Source organism: Coregonus clupeaformis, chromosome 7 (assembly GCF_020615455.1).
Source record: "Coregonus clupeaformis isolate EN_2021a chromosome 7, ASM2061545v1, whole genome shotgun sequence".
NCBI lineage: Eukaryota > Metazoa > Chordata > Actinopteri > Salmoniformes > Salmonidae > Coregonus > Coregonus clupeaformis.
In genome coordinates, this window is record NC_059198.1 from 65,070,666 (window position 1) to 65,084,678 (window position 14,013).

General features: G+C 44.7%; 1 protein-coding gene across 7 annotated transcripts in view; it reads right to left on the reverse strand.

The window, feature by feature from the left end:
- Window positions 1-14,013, reverse strand: part of LOC121569995 (syntaxin-binding protein 4-like) — a 234,059-nt gene that overhangs the window by 109,533 nt on the left and 110,513 nt on the right. For all 7 annotated transcript variants that reach the window (XM_045221477.1, XM_045221478.1, XM_045221476.1 and 4 more), the window contains exons 3-5: window positions 10,039-10,134; window positions 4,690-4,759; window positions 4,487-4,561 (exon numbers count right to left, since the gene is read on the reverse strand). In XM_045221477.1, the coding sequence (XP_045077412.1) occupies window positions 4,487-4,561; window positions 4,690-4,759; window positions 10,039-10,134 (241 nt within the window). The remainder of the gene's footprint in view (window positions 1-4,486; window positions 4,562-4,689; window positions 4,760-10,038; window positions 10,135-14,013) is intronic.

The window sequence follows — 14,013 nt, forward strand, 5'->3', positions numbered from 1 at the left end:
CTGTAGCCTGCTTTCCTGTCTGTAGCCTGCTTTCCTGTCTGTAGCCTGCTTTCCTGCATGTAGCCTGCTTTCCTGCATGTAGCCTTCTTTCCTGTCTGTAGCCTGCTTTCCTGCCTGTAGCCTGCTTTCCTGTCTGTAGCCTGCTTTCCTGTCTGTAGCTTGCTTTCCTGCATGTAGCCTGCCTTCCTGCATGTAGCCTTCTTTCCTGTCTGTAGCCTGCTTTCCTGTCTGTAGCCTGCTTTCCTGTCTGTAGCTTTCCTGCCTCTCCTGCCAGTAGCTTGTACATTCTGTAGCCTGTATAGCCTGCCTTATTGTGTGTGTGTATGTATGTGTGTGTGTGTGTGTGTGTGTGTGTGTGTGTGTGTGTGTGTGTGTGTGTGTGTGTGTGTGTGTGTGCATGTGTGTGTGTGTGACAGCTAGTGTGACCTGGTTTTATGCTGACTTGTCAAAACTGACCACCCAGTCGGTTGTTGCTATGGCATCGCGGTCAGATTAGCAACCAGGCTAAATGTTACATGCTAAAAACAATAGGCTACCAGATGGCAGAATATGATGAGTGGGGGATGCAGGTTCTCTCTGTTAATGTTTTGAATTCATAAAGTAGTAAAAGTTATATTGTGCTGTGTTTGCTGTGTAATGCGGTTCCCTTCCCTGACTTTCCCTTGTGAGTTAAAATCAAATAAAATTTTAGTGGTTGCATACACATTTTGAAGATGTTATCGCAGGGAAATGCTTATGTTTCTAGCTCCAACAGTGCAGTAATACCTAACAATACAAAACAATACTCACAAATCCCCCAATAATTTAAGAAATAAATCAATAAATATCAGAACGAGCAATGTCAGAGTCCAGAATATAAATATACAGTGCCTTCGGAAAGTATTCAGACATCTTTACTTTTTCCACATTTTGTTACGTTACAGCCTTATTCAAAATTGATTAAATAAAACATTTTCCTCAGCAATCTACACACAATACCCCATAATGACAAAGCGAAAACATGTTTTTATAAATGTATAAACAGAAATAACTTATTTACATAAGTATTCAGACCCTTTGCTATGAGACTCGAAATTGAGCTCAGGTGCATCCTGTTTCCATTCATCATCCTTGAGATGTTTCTACAACTTAATTGGAGTCCACCTGTGGTAAATTCAATTGATTGGACATGATTTGGAAAGGCACACACCTGTCTATATAAGATCCCACAGTTGACAGTGCATGTCAGAGCAAAAACCAAGCCATGAGGTCGAAGGAATTTTACGTAGAGATCCGAGACAGGATTGTGTCGAGGCACAGATCTGGGGAAGGGTACCAAAAAATGTCTGCAGCATTGAAGGTCCCCAAGAACACAGTGGCCTCCATCATTCTTAAATTGAAGAAGTTTGGAACCACCAAGACTCTTCCTAGAGCTGGCCACCCAGCCAAACTGAGCAATCAGGGGAGAAGGGCCTTGGTCAAGGAGGTGACCAAGAACCCGATGGTCACTCTGACAGAGCTCCAGAGTTCCTCTGTGGAGATGGGAGAACCTTCCAGAAGGACAACCATCTCTGCAGCACTCCACCAATCAGGCCTTTATGGTAGAGTGGCCAGATGGAAGCCACTCCTCAGTTAAAGGCACATGACAGCCCGCTTGGCACCTAAAGGTCTCTCAGACCATGAGAAACAAGAATCTCTGGTCTGATGAAACCAAGATTGAACTCTTTGGCCTGAATGCCAAGCATCACGTCTGGAGGAAACCTGGCACCATCCCTATGGTGAAGCATGGTGGTGGCAGCATCATGCTGTGGGGATATTTGTCAGTGGCAGGTACTGGGAGACTAGTCAGGATCGAGGCAAAGATGAACAGAGCAAAGTACAGAGAGATCCTTGATGAAAACCTGCTCCAGAGCACTCAGGACCTCAGACTGGGGCGAAGGTTCACCTTCCAACAGGACAACAACACTAAGGACACGGCCAAGACAACGCAGGAGTGGCTTCGGGAGAAGTCTCTGAATGTCCTTGAGTGGCCCAGCCAGAGCTCGGACTTGAACCCGATCGAACATCTCTGGAGAGACCTGAAAATAGCTGTGCAGCAACGCTCCCCATCCAACCTGACAGAGCTTGAGACGATCTGCAGAGAAGAATGGGAGAAACTCCCCAAATACAGGTGTGCCAAGCTTGTAGCGTCATACCCAAGAAGACTCAAGGCTGTAATCGCTGCCAAAGGTGCTTCAACAAAGTACTGAGTAAAGGGTCTGAATACTTATGTAAATGTGATATTTCAGTTTTTTTATTTTTAATAAATTAGCAAACATTTCTAAAAACCTGTTTTTGCTTTGTCATTATGGGGTATTGTGCGTAGATTGATGAGGGGAAAAACCAATTTAATCCATTTTAGAATAAGGCTGTAACGTAACAAAATGAGGAAAAGGTCAAGGGGTCTGAATACTTTCCGAAGGCACTGTATATGTATATGATGGTGTGCTAGTAACAATGACAAAGTTCAGGGCAGGGTACTGGGCGGAGGCCGGCTAGTGGTGACTATTTAACAGTCCGATGGCCTGGAGAAAGAAGCTGTTTATCAGTCTCTCTGTCCCAGCTTTGATGCACCTGTACTGTATCCACCGGGATGAAGAGGCCATGGCTCGGGTGGCTGAGGTCCTTGATGATTTTCTTGGCCTTCCTGTGACACAGGGTGCTGTAGATGTCCTGGAGGCCAAGCAGTGTGCTCCCGGTGATGCGTTGGGCTGACCGCACCACCCTCTAGAGAGCCCTGCGGTTGACAGGCGGTGATACAGCCCGACAGGATGCTCTCAATGGTGCATCGTGAGGATCTTAGGGGCCAAGCTGAATTTCTTTAGCCTCCTGAGGTTGAAGAGATGCTGTTGCGCCTTCTTCACCACACTGTCTGTGTGGATGGACTATTTCAGGTTATCAGTGATGTGTACGCTGAAGAACTTGAAGCTTTTCACCCTTTCCACTGCGGCCCTGTCGATGTGGATTGGGGCATGCTCCTTCTGCTTCCTGAGGTCCACAATCAGCTCCTTTGTTTTGTTGAAGTTGAGGGAGAGGTTGTTTTCCTAGCACCACTCCGCCAGGGCACTCACCTTCTCCCCATAGGCTGACTTGTTGTTGTTGGTAATCAGGCCTACCACTGTTGTGTCGTCTGCAAACTTGATGATTGAGTTGGAGACGTGCATGGCCACGCAGTCATGGGTGAACAGGGAGTACATGAGGGGGCTGAGCACACACCCTTGTAGGGCCCCCGTGTTGAGGATCAGCGTAGCAAGTTCACGAGTTCATCAGTTTGGATTAACAGTCTGTACTGAAGGTCTTTCCATTCATGCTCTTGTTGCTAGGTGCTAGCTGCCAGGGGTGGAGAGAGAGCCAGGAAGAGGAAGTGCCCGAGGCAGAGTGAGGGCGTTCCAGCCCAAAAACCCTGCCCAAAATGTTCACCATGCCACTGCCAGGGTTATTCCTCTTTGAAGAGGAAGCCAAAAAAACTCTCAGTGCCATGCCAACCATCTGGTTTATCAACAAAATTATTATTTTTTTCTTTGAATAATTAAAAACGGTATCTATTTAATAATCTCAGTATTTGAGAGGAGGAGGAAGAGGAGGAAGAAGGAGTAGGAAGAGGAAGAGGAAGATGAAGAAAAGGAGGGGGAAGAGGAAGAGGAGGAAGATGATGAAGAGGAAGATGAGGAAGAGGAAGAGGAAGATGAGGAGGAGGAGGACAAGTTTAGAGATAAAGGACGTTCAGGGACACAGACTTAAACACGGAGCAAAATTGGCATTCCAAGCCGACACAAAACACCTGATAGCTGAACTTCAGACCAGATACACATGCGGATCACAGACATTCACATCAGCCACCCAATGCGTGTTGACGCTAAAGTTCTGATGAAATGTATTGAACTAAGCCTACAGAATGTGGTAGATGATATGTGGTCGTGTTCATCTCATATCTAGACATGGTCCTCAGGGCCTACAGAATGTGGTAGATGATATGTGGTCGTGTTCATCTCATATCTAGACATGGTCCTCAGGGCCTACAGAATGTGGTAGATGATATGTGGTCGTGTTCATCTCATATCTAGACATGGTCCTCAGGGCCTACAGAATGTGGTAGATGATATGTGGTCGTGTTCATCTCATATCTAGACATGGTCCTCAGGGCCTACAGAATGTGGTAGATGATATGTGGTCGTGTTCATCTCATATCTAGACATGGTCCTCAGGGCCTACAGAATGTGGTAGATGATATGTGGTTGTGTTCATCTCATATCTAGACATGGTCCTCAGGGCCTACAGAATGTGGTCGATGATATGTGGTCGTGTTCATCTCATATCTAGACATGGTCCTCAGGGCCTACAGAATGTGGTAGATGATATGTGGTCGTGTTCATCTCATATCTAGACATGGTCCTCAGGGCCTACAGAATGTGGTAGATGATATGTGGTCGTGTGCATCTCATATCTAGACATGGTCCTCAGGGCCTACCTTGCTTCCTCGTCTCTGGCGATCAGAAGGCGCATGTGATTGCTCGAGGACGCTGATCTCAGAACGTCTACTGCTCTGTATAAAACAATAACACAAAAAACAAAACGTTCATGTCTTGACTACATCAACACAACATTTCACTGTTCTTTTTGGTATTTTCCCACTGAAGAGAGAGTTGTTGTTGTTGTTGTTGTTGAACCTACCTTTCACTGGTGACCCCTAGCAAACTCTCCCCGTTCACCTCCAAGATCTGGTCTCCTGCCTGGAGGTGTCCTGGTAAGGTGAGATGTCAACACAAGGTCACAGGTCAAAGAGTGATGTCAGCAAGGTGATCACATCATATGATGTCATCAGGTATGAAGTATAACATAGGTGGTTCAGTGAATCCCAGAAGTATGATGAGTAACCTTGCCTCAGACCAGAGACCCGAAGACTTGTTTTAGCTCCGCAAACTATAGCTCAGTGGGCTAATGGTCTTGTGGGCTGCAAACAACCCAGGGTTTAGGGGGCACATTCAACTTGGAATATCTAAGTATAACAAACCAGGGCCTGTATTCACAAAGCCTCTCAGAGTAGGAGGGCTGATCTAGGATCTGGTCCCCCCTGTCATCTTCATTATTATCTAAAAGGCGAAACTGATCCTAGATTAGCACTCCTAATCTGAGACACTTTGTGAATAGGGCCCAGGTATTTTAATTCTGATATTAGTTACAGGAGCCCTATCGTCTGGTATCGTGACAACACTAATCAGGTCTCTACCAGACAAGGGGAAGTAAGAAGAGCACTTAAGGGGAGTATACCATCTGTAAACCGTATAGACTATGAGTAAACAAGTAGGTGAAAACTGTTGAGAGGGCCCTTCCTGGACCTTCCTGGACCGCTGAAGGAGACTTGTTAGTCAGTGATACGTCTCCATCTCTCTATCCCACCAGAACTGACCTCAGACAAACAGTTAGTCAGTGATACGTCTCCATCTCTCTATCCCACCAGAACTGACCTCAGACAAACAGTTAGTCAGTGATACGTCTCTATCTCGCTATCCCACCAGAACTGACCTCAGACAAACAGTTAGTCAGTGATACGTCTCTATCTCGCTATCCCACCAGAACTGACCTCAGACAAACAGTTAGTCAGTGATACGTCTCTATCTCGCTATCCCACCAGAACTGACCTCAGACAAACAGTTAGTCAGTGATACGTCTCTATCTCGCTATCCCACCAGAACTGACCTCAGACAAACAGTTAGTCAGTGATACGTCTCTATCTCTCTGTCCCACCAGAACTGACCTCAGACAAACAGTTAGTCAGTGATACGTCTCTATCTCTCTGTCCCACCAGAACTGACCTCAGACAAACAGTTAGTCAGTGATACGTCTCTATCCCACCAGAACTGACCTCAGAGCAAACAGTTAATCAGTGATACCATCCTGAGAGATGAGATGTCACCACAACCACTTATCCTGTCACTCACTGGTTCATGAGCTCAACCGAGGACGCCTCTGAAGTGGCACCCTATTTCCTATACAGTGCACTACTTTTGACCAGAGCCCTCTATGTGCCCTGGTCAAAAATAGTGCACTACATAGTGAATAGGGTGCCATTTCGGACGCAGGCCTAGAGAGTATTATTGGAACTGGAGTAGTGTAACGACCCTAGATGATAAACACATTACCATCTCTCCCTCAGGGATATCCTTATTGGGATTGTGTCTAGCTAGGGCCTTTCTCTTTGGTCCATGCGATCTGTGTTCGCAAACCCACTAGAGACCTTGTCCTTCTCCCTCAGTTCATTAAAATATGATATAACCAATCTGGGTTCACGACCCACTAGAGACCTTGTCCTTCTCTCTCAGTTCATTACGATATGATATAACCCAGAGTTGTGCAAACTGTACATCATCACAATGCAGTTAGTTCCATTGACTACAGTACGGATAATAACAATGGTACATTTGATTCATTTAGTCCATTTCTTGAACCCAAGGGACAAGTTACATAAGTCACTGATAAAAAAGACTTGATGAGTCTATATAACATGAGCTGTAGCAGAGAGTATGTTCAACACAACATATTTTAATTAACCATGTTTTAACAGACATAGGCCATGTCCAAATACCCATACTTAGTAGTTATTTTGGGTATAAGAAAATATAACATTTTATAGTATGTGAAATTTCGAAACTTTAGTATGCTTTAAATGCCAGGATGTCGTACTCATTTCGGCTTTTCATCTAGTAGAATTTGCTGCAGACTATTGAGGAAGATAATCGTCTTTCAAGACCCACTTGTGTCTGGCAACAGCTGATAACAGAGTCTGTACTCATATAGACCTCTATCTATACTGACACTGTAGTAAGTCTCCATAGTAACAGAGTCTGTACTCATTTAGACCTCTATCTATACTGACACTGTAGTAAGTCTCCATAGTAACAGAGTCTGTACTCATATATACCTCTATACTGACACTGTAGTAAGTCTCCATAGTAACAGAGTCTGTACTCATTTAGACCTCTATACTGACACTGTAGTAAGTCTCCATAGTAACAGAGTCTGTACTCATATAGACCTATATACTGACACTGTAGTAAGTCTCCATAGTAACAGAGTTTGTACTCATTTAGACCTCTATACTGACACTGTAGTAAGTCTCCATAGTAACAGAGTCTGTACTCATATAGACCTCTATACTGACACTGTAGTAAGTCTCCATAGTAACAGAGTCTGTACTCATATAGACCTCTATACTGACACTGTAGTAAGTCTCCATAGTAACAGAGTCTCATACTCATATAGACCTCTATACTGACACTGTAGTAAGTCTCCATAGTAACAGAGTCTGTACTCATATAATAATAATAATAATATGCCATTTAGCAGACGCTTTTATCCAAAGCGACTTACAGTCATGCGTGCATACATTTTTTGTGTGTATGGGTGGTCCCGGGGATTGAACCCACTACCTTGGCGTTACAAGCGCCGTGCTCTACCAGCTGAGCTACAGAGGACCACGTGTGTGTAGACCTCTATACTGACACTGTAGTAAGTCTCCATAGTAACAGAGTCTGTACTCATATAGACCTCTAACTGACACTGTAGTAAGTCTCCATAGTAACAGAGTCTGTACTCATATAGACCTCTATCTATACTGACACTGTAGTAAGTCTCCATAGTAACATAGTCTGTACTCATATAGACCTCTATACTGACACTGTAGTAAGTCTCCATAGTAACAGAGTCTATACTCATATAGACCTCTATACTGACACTGTAGTAAGTCTCCATAGTAATGGGGGAGGAGGGGGGCAGGAAGAGAGAGAGACAGAGCTGTTTAATCCTACCCTTCAGAGGTATTAACACTTACAGTACTACGCACTGGGATGATGCTGGACACACACACACACACACACACACAATGAACACACACACACACGCACACACACACACACTGAACACACAGACACACACACACACAGACGTGAGCCACTTACACCACAGTACGTATACATTAAGGTAGTAGTTAGCTGTATTTCCTGAGGGCTATATGAGTTAAGCATGCAAGTAGCAGCTCAACCCATTCTATCTAGATCTGTTGTCCACTACAATAACTGCCTTGGTTTCAATTGGTTTCATTGTAATAGAAAATGTATCTGTTGGAAGCTCTTGATGCTGTTTCCGAAGCCTCTGCGCTCTGCCTAAGAAAACAGCTATCTTCATCTATTTTCCGCCATATTGCTTTCCCCTGTCCAGTCCTGTCAGATCTTCAACAGAGAGCGAACGAGGTCAGGGAGAAAGACAGGTTAGTGGAATGAAACATGGCCCAAGGTCGTGACCTGTAACCCCTCCAATAAATAACTGTTTATTCTAGGAACTCTCTGTTCCAATGAAACCACTTCACTTCAAACTCCTATGTCCCAAATGGCACTGTATTCCCTATTTAGTGCACTACTTTTGCCCACAGAGCATATAGGCTTCTGGTCAAATGTAGTACACTAAATAGGGAATAGTGTTCCATTTGGGATGCAGACCTTTCTGGTTTCTAAGTCCGATGGATTTTCCGATGCCTTCATTCACAATAATGAGATTGCTCATCTTTGGTCATTAGTGGAAAGCTGTCCCAAATCAGAGGGATCAAAGCAATTTAATTAAACCATGTTTGGGTTGGAGCAGAGGCAGGTTTTCACATTACTTGTCTGTGTCCCAAATGGGAACATATTCCCTACATAGTGCACTGCTTTTGACCAGAGGTCTATGGGTCCTGGTCTAAAGTAGTGCACTATGTAGGGAATAAGGTGCCATTTGAGACACAGTACTTATCAGTGACTGTTGCTGCCATTTCTGCAATCCTTCATTTAAGGGACCAAGTAGAGAAACCACATCCAAAACACACACCAGAGTGGCCTGTCGGTTAGTGGACTGAAACACAGACCAGAGTGGCCTGTTAGTGATAAACAGTGATTTATAATGGAGGGATACTTCTATTGTCTGAATGATAAACAGTGATTTATAATGGAGGGATACTTCTGTTGTCTGAATGATAAACAGTGATTCATAATGGAGGGATACTTCTATTGTCTGAATGATAAACAGTGATTTATAATGGAGGGATACTTCTACTGTCTGAAAGATAAACAATGATTTATAATGGAGGGATACTTCTGTTGTCTGAATGATAAACAGTGATTTATAATGGAGGGATACTTCTACTGTCTGAAAGATAAACAATGATTTATAATGGAGGGATACTTCTATTGTCTGAATGATAAACAATGATTTATAATGGAGGGATACTTCTATTGTTTGAGTGATAAACAGTGATTTATAATGGATGGTTACTTCTGTTGTCTGAATGATAAACAATTATTTATAATGAAGGGATACTTCTACTGTCTGAATGATAAACAGTGATTTATAATAGAGGGATACTTCTATTGTCTGAATGATAAACAGTGATTTATAATGGAGGGATACTTCTATTGTCTGAATGATAAACAGTGATTTATAATGGAGGGATACTTCTACTGTCTGAATGATAAACAGTGATTTATAATGGAGGGATACTTCTATTGTCTGAATGATAAACAGTGATTTATAATGGAGGGATACTTCTACTGTCTGAATGATGAACAGTGATTTATAATGGAGGGATACTTCTATTGTCTGAATGATAAACAGTGATTTATAATGGAGGGATTTGTGGCACAAATCCAATGCACGTGAATGGCACCATCATTAGCATTTCCGTGCTTCATGTACAAATTATCCTAAAGTATCTAAAAATGTATTGTGTAACTCAGTGAAGTTACTTATAGATGATATGGACATGAAGCGCGAAAATGCTAATGAGGGAACCATTGACGTGCATTGGATTTGTGCCATGAATGCTAAAAGGTTAGCATTTGAAACCAAAGCATGGCTTGCTGTCATAACGTGTCCATTATCTGCTTACAGGGTATTGAAACCAGTATGTTATTTTGTAATTTGGGTGAACTATCCCTTTAAACCTGTGTTACTGTTGCCACCCCCACCCGTGCTCTTTCTGCATGGAACACTTACCATCACTTGAAGCAAGGCCACCAGGTAAAATCCTTTTGACGTAGACTCCAAACTCCTCTCCCGTTAACTCCTTCACTCCTCCAATGACTTTGATCCCTGGGAGGAAGGAGGGGGGGGGGAGGGGAATTACAACATAAGGTCAGTTAATGGTTGACTCAAGTTAAAAGTGTGTGTGTGTGTGTGTGTGTGTAACCATAACTACCTGCCTGTCCCAATCCCCAAGAGGCTGCTGTATGCTGAAAGGTATCCTATTTCCTATGTGTTGCTATGGGACTGGTCAAAACTTGTCCTGGGGACAATAAAAGGCCACTCGAAAATGTGCCGTTTTCTCACACAACACAATGCCACAGATGTCTCAAGTTTTGATGGAGCGTGCAATTGGCATGTTAACTGCAGGAATGTCCAACAGAGCTGTTGCCAGTGAATTTAATGTTCATTTCTCTACCATAAGTCGCCTCCAACACCGTTCTAGAGAATTTGGCAGTGCGTCTAACCAGGCCTCACAACCGCAGACCACGTGTAACCATGCCAGTCCAGGACCTCCACATCCGGCTTCTTCACCTATGGGATCGTCTGAGACCAGCCACCCGGATAGCTGATGAAACTGAGGAGTATTTCTGTCTCGCTTTGTGCACGGAGGCATTATCATGCTGAAACAGGAAAGGGCCTTCCCGAAACTTTTGCCACAAAGTTGAAAGCACTGAATCGTCTAGAATGTCATTGTATGCTGTAGCATTAAGATTTCCCTTCACTGGAACTAAGTGTCCTAGCCCAAACCATGACAAACGTTGCTTCCAGAGGCAATTTGGAACTCGGTAGTGAGTGTTGCAACCGAGGACAGACGATTTTTACGCAATACGCGCTTCAGCACTCGGCTGTCCCGCTCTGTGAGCTTGTGTGGCCTACCACTTCGCAGCTGAGCCGTTGTTGCTCCTAGACGTTTCCACAGGTATTCAGACTGCGTCACAGGTATTCAGTCTGTATCACAGGTATTCAGACTGCGTCACAGGTATTCAGACTGCGTTATAGGTATTCAGTCTGCATCACAGATATTCAGACTGCGTCACAGGTATTCAGTCTGTATCACAGGTATTCAGACTGCGTCACAGGTATTCAGTCTGTATCACAGGTATTCAGACTGCATCACAGGTATTCAGTCTGTATCACAGGTATTCAGTCTGTATCACAGGTATTCAGTCTGTATCACAGGTATTCAGACTGTATCACAGGTATTCAGACTGCATCACAGGTATTCAGTCTCTATCACAGGTATTCAGACTGCATCACAGGTATTCAGACTGTATTACATGTAATTAGACTGCATCACAGGTATTCAGTCTGTATCACAGGTATTCAGACTGCATCACAGGTATTCAGTCTGGATCACAGGTATTCAGACTGTATCACAAGGAACTGTGGGAGAAGGAGGAGACCCTGCTCCCTTGCCCTGCCCTCCCCATAGCAACAGGACCAAAGCCATGTTCAGTAGTGTAGTGTAATGTGGTGTAGTGTAGTGTAGTGTGGTGTGGTGTAGTGTGGTGTAGTGTAGTGTGGTGTGGCGTGGTGTCGTGTAGTGTAGTGTGGTGTAGTGTAGTGTAGTGTAGTGTAGTGTAGTGTGGTGTAGTGTAGTGTAGTGTGGTCTGGTGTGGTGTAGTGTAATGTAATGTTTCTGATGTATCTGTAGTGGAATGAATGTAATGGGTAATCTCTCTACGGCAGGACTGCCCAACCCTGTTCCAGGAAAACTACAGTCCTGTAGGTTTTTGCTCCAACACTAATCTAGCACACCTGATTCTAATAATTAGCAGGTTGATAAGATTAATCAGGTTAGTTACACCTGGGGTTGGAGTTAAAACCTACAGGAGAGTAGCTCTCCAGGAACAGGGTTGGAGCGAAAACCTACAGGAAGGTGGCTCTCCAGGAACAGGGTTGTAGTTAAAACCTATAGGAGGGTCGCTCTCCAGGAACAGGGTTGGAGTTAAAACCTAAAGGAGGGTAGCTCTCCAGGAAAAGGGTTGGAGTTAAAACCTAAAGGAGGGTAGCTCTCCAGGAACAGGGTTGGAGTTAAAACCTACAGGAGGGTGGCTCTCCAGGAACAGGGTTGGAGCGAAAACCTACAGGAGGGTGGCTCTCCAGGAACACGGTTAGAGTTAAAACCTACAGGAGGGTAGCTCTCCAGGAACAGGGTTGGAGCGAAAACCTACAGGAGAGTAGCTCTCCATGAACAGGGTTGGAGTTAAAACCTACAGGAGGGTGGCTCTCCAGGAACAGGGTTGAAGTTAAAACCTACAGGAGGGTCGCTCTCCAGGAACAGGGTTGAAGTTAAAACCTACAGGAGGGTCGCTCTCCAGGAACAGGGTTGGAGTTAAAACCTACAGGAGAGTAGCTCTCCATGAACAGGGTTGGAGTTAAAACCTACAGGAGGGTGGCTCTCCAGGAACAGGGTTGAAGTTAAAACCTATAGGAGGGTCGCTCTCCAGGAAAAGGGTTGGAGTTAAAACCTAAAGGAGGGTAGCTCTCCAGGAACAGGGTTGGAGTTAAAACCTAAAGGAGGGTGGCTCTCCAGGAACAGGGTTGGAGCGAAAACCTACAGGAGGGTGGCTCTCCAGGAACACGGTTAGAGTTAAAACCTACAGGAGGGTAGCTCTCCAGGAACAGGGTTGGAGCGAAAACCTACAGGAGAGTAGCTCTCCATGAACAGGGTTGGAGTTAAAACCTACAGGAGGGTGGCTCTCCAGGAACAGGGTTGAAGTTAAAACCTACAGGAGGGTCGCTCTCCAGGAACAGGGTTGGAGTTAAAACCTACAGGAGGGTCGCTCTCCATGAACAGGGTTAGAGTTAAAACCTACATGAGGGTAGCTCTCCAGGAACAGGGTTGGAGTTAAAACCTACAGGAGGGTGGCTCTCCAGGAACAGGGTTGGAGTTAAAACCTACAGGAGGGTGGCTCTCCAAGAACAGGGTTGGAGTTAAAACCTACAGGAGGGTGGCTCTCCAGGAACAGGGTTGGAGTTAAAACCTACAGGAGGGTCGCTCTCCAGGAACAGGGTTGGAGTTAAAACCTACAGGAGGGTGGCTCTCCAGGAACAGGGTCAGAGTTAAAACCTACAGGAGGGTCGCTCTCCAGGAACAGGGTTGGAGTTAAAACCTACAGGAGGGTGGCTCTCCAGGAACAGGGTTGGGCAACCCTGCTCTACAGTGACATGGAATACTGTATATTCAATATCTTGAAATCATTCAATCAAATCAATCAAAAATCAATCTGCATCATTCACTTCCATTGTTGCTAAATATTCCGCAGCTTAGTGGACAATCAGTTAATTGGATCAGACCGGAGGAGGGCTTAGTATAGCGGAGGAGGGTGGATGAGGATCGTGGCCGGAGGGGGGTGGGAGGGCAGGAGGTGGTGGGGTGAGTGAGGTCAGAAGTGGGTGTTGGGTGTAGTCTGGTTTCAGCAGACATCTTAGCGTGATGCCTCAGAGACAAAACAAACTGCAGGGGTTCTGACCCGGCACCAAGGACGTACACACCAGCTGCCTAGCCAGATCAAAACCACTTCCTGTCCGCTCAATCACCTAGGCCTATACGTACCTCTGTCTTAGCTATGGGCTCTGGTCAAAACAGTCATGCACTATATAGTGAATAGGGTGCCATGTCAGACCAGCCAGTGTCACCCTTGTGGGATTAGGCTATATTACATGGATTAAAGGCTACGTTTTTTAACTTTTTTACCAAATCTCTATTGTTTATGTAAATGTCATGTTACCCCAAACAGCAAATCACTGCCTCATCCTCGTTGTGTAGTATGGGGGCCCCGAAAAAACATCAACAAAGACTCCAAAAACACCCAAATACGTCCTTTTAGAAACAACAAAGATCTTAGTATAGTGATGCAGGTCGTTAGATGTTGTACACATGACATTGTGACATTCCAAACTTTATCCTCAACGTTATATTTCCCCTAACTAGCTGTTCCA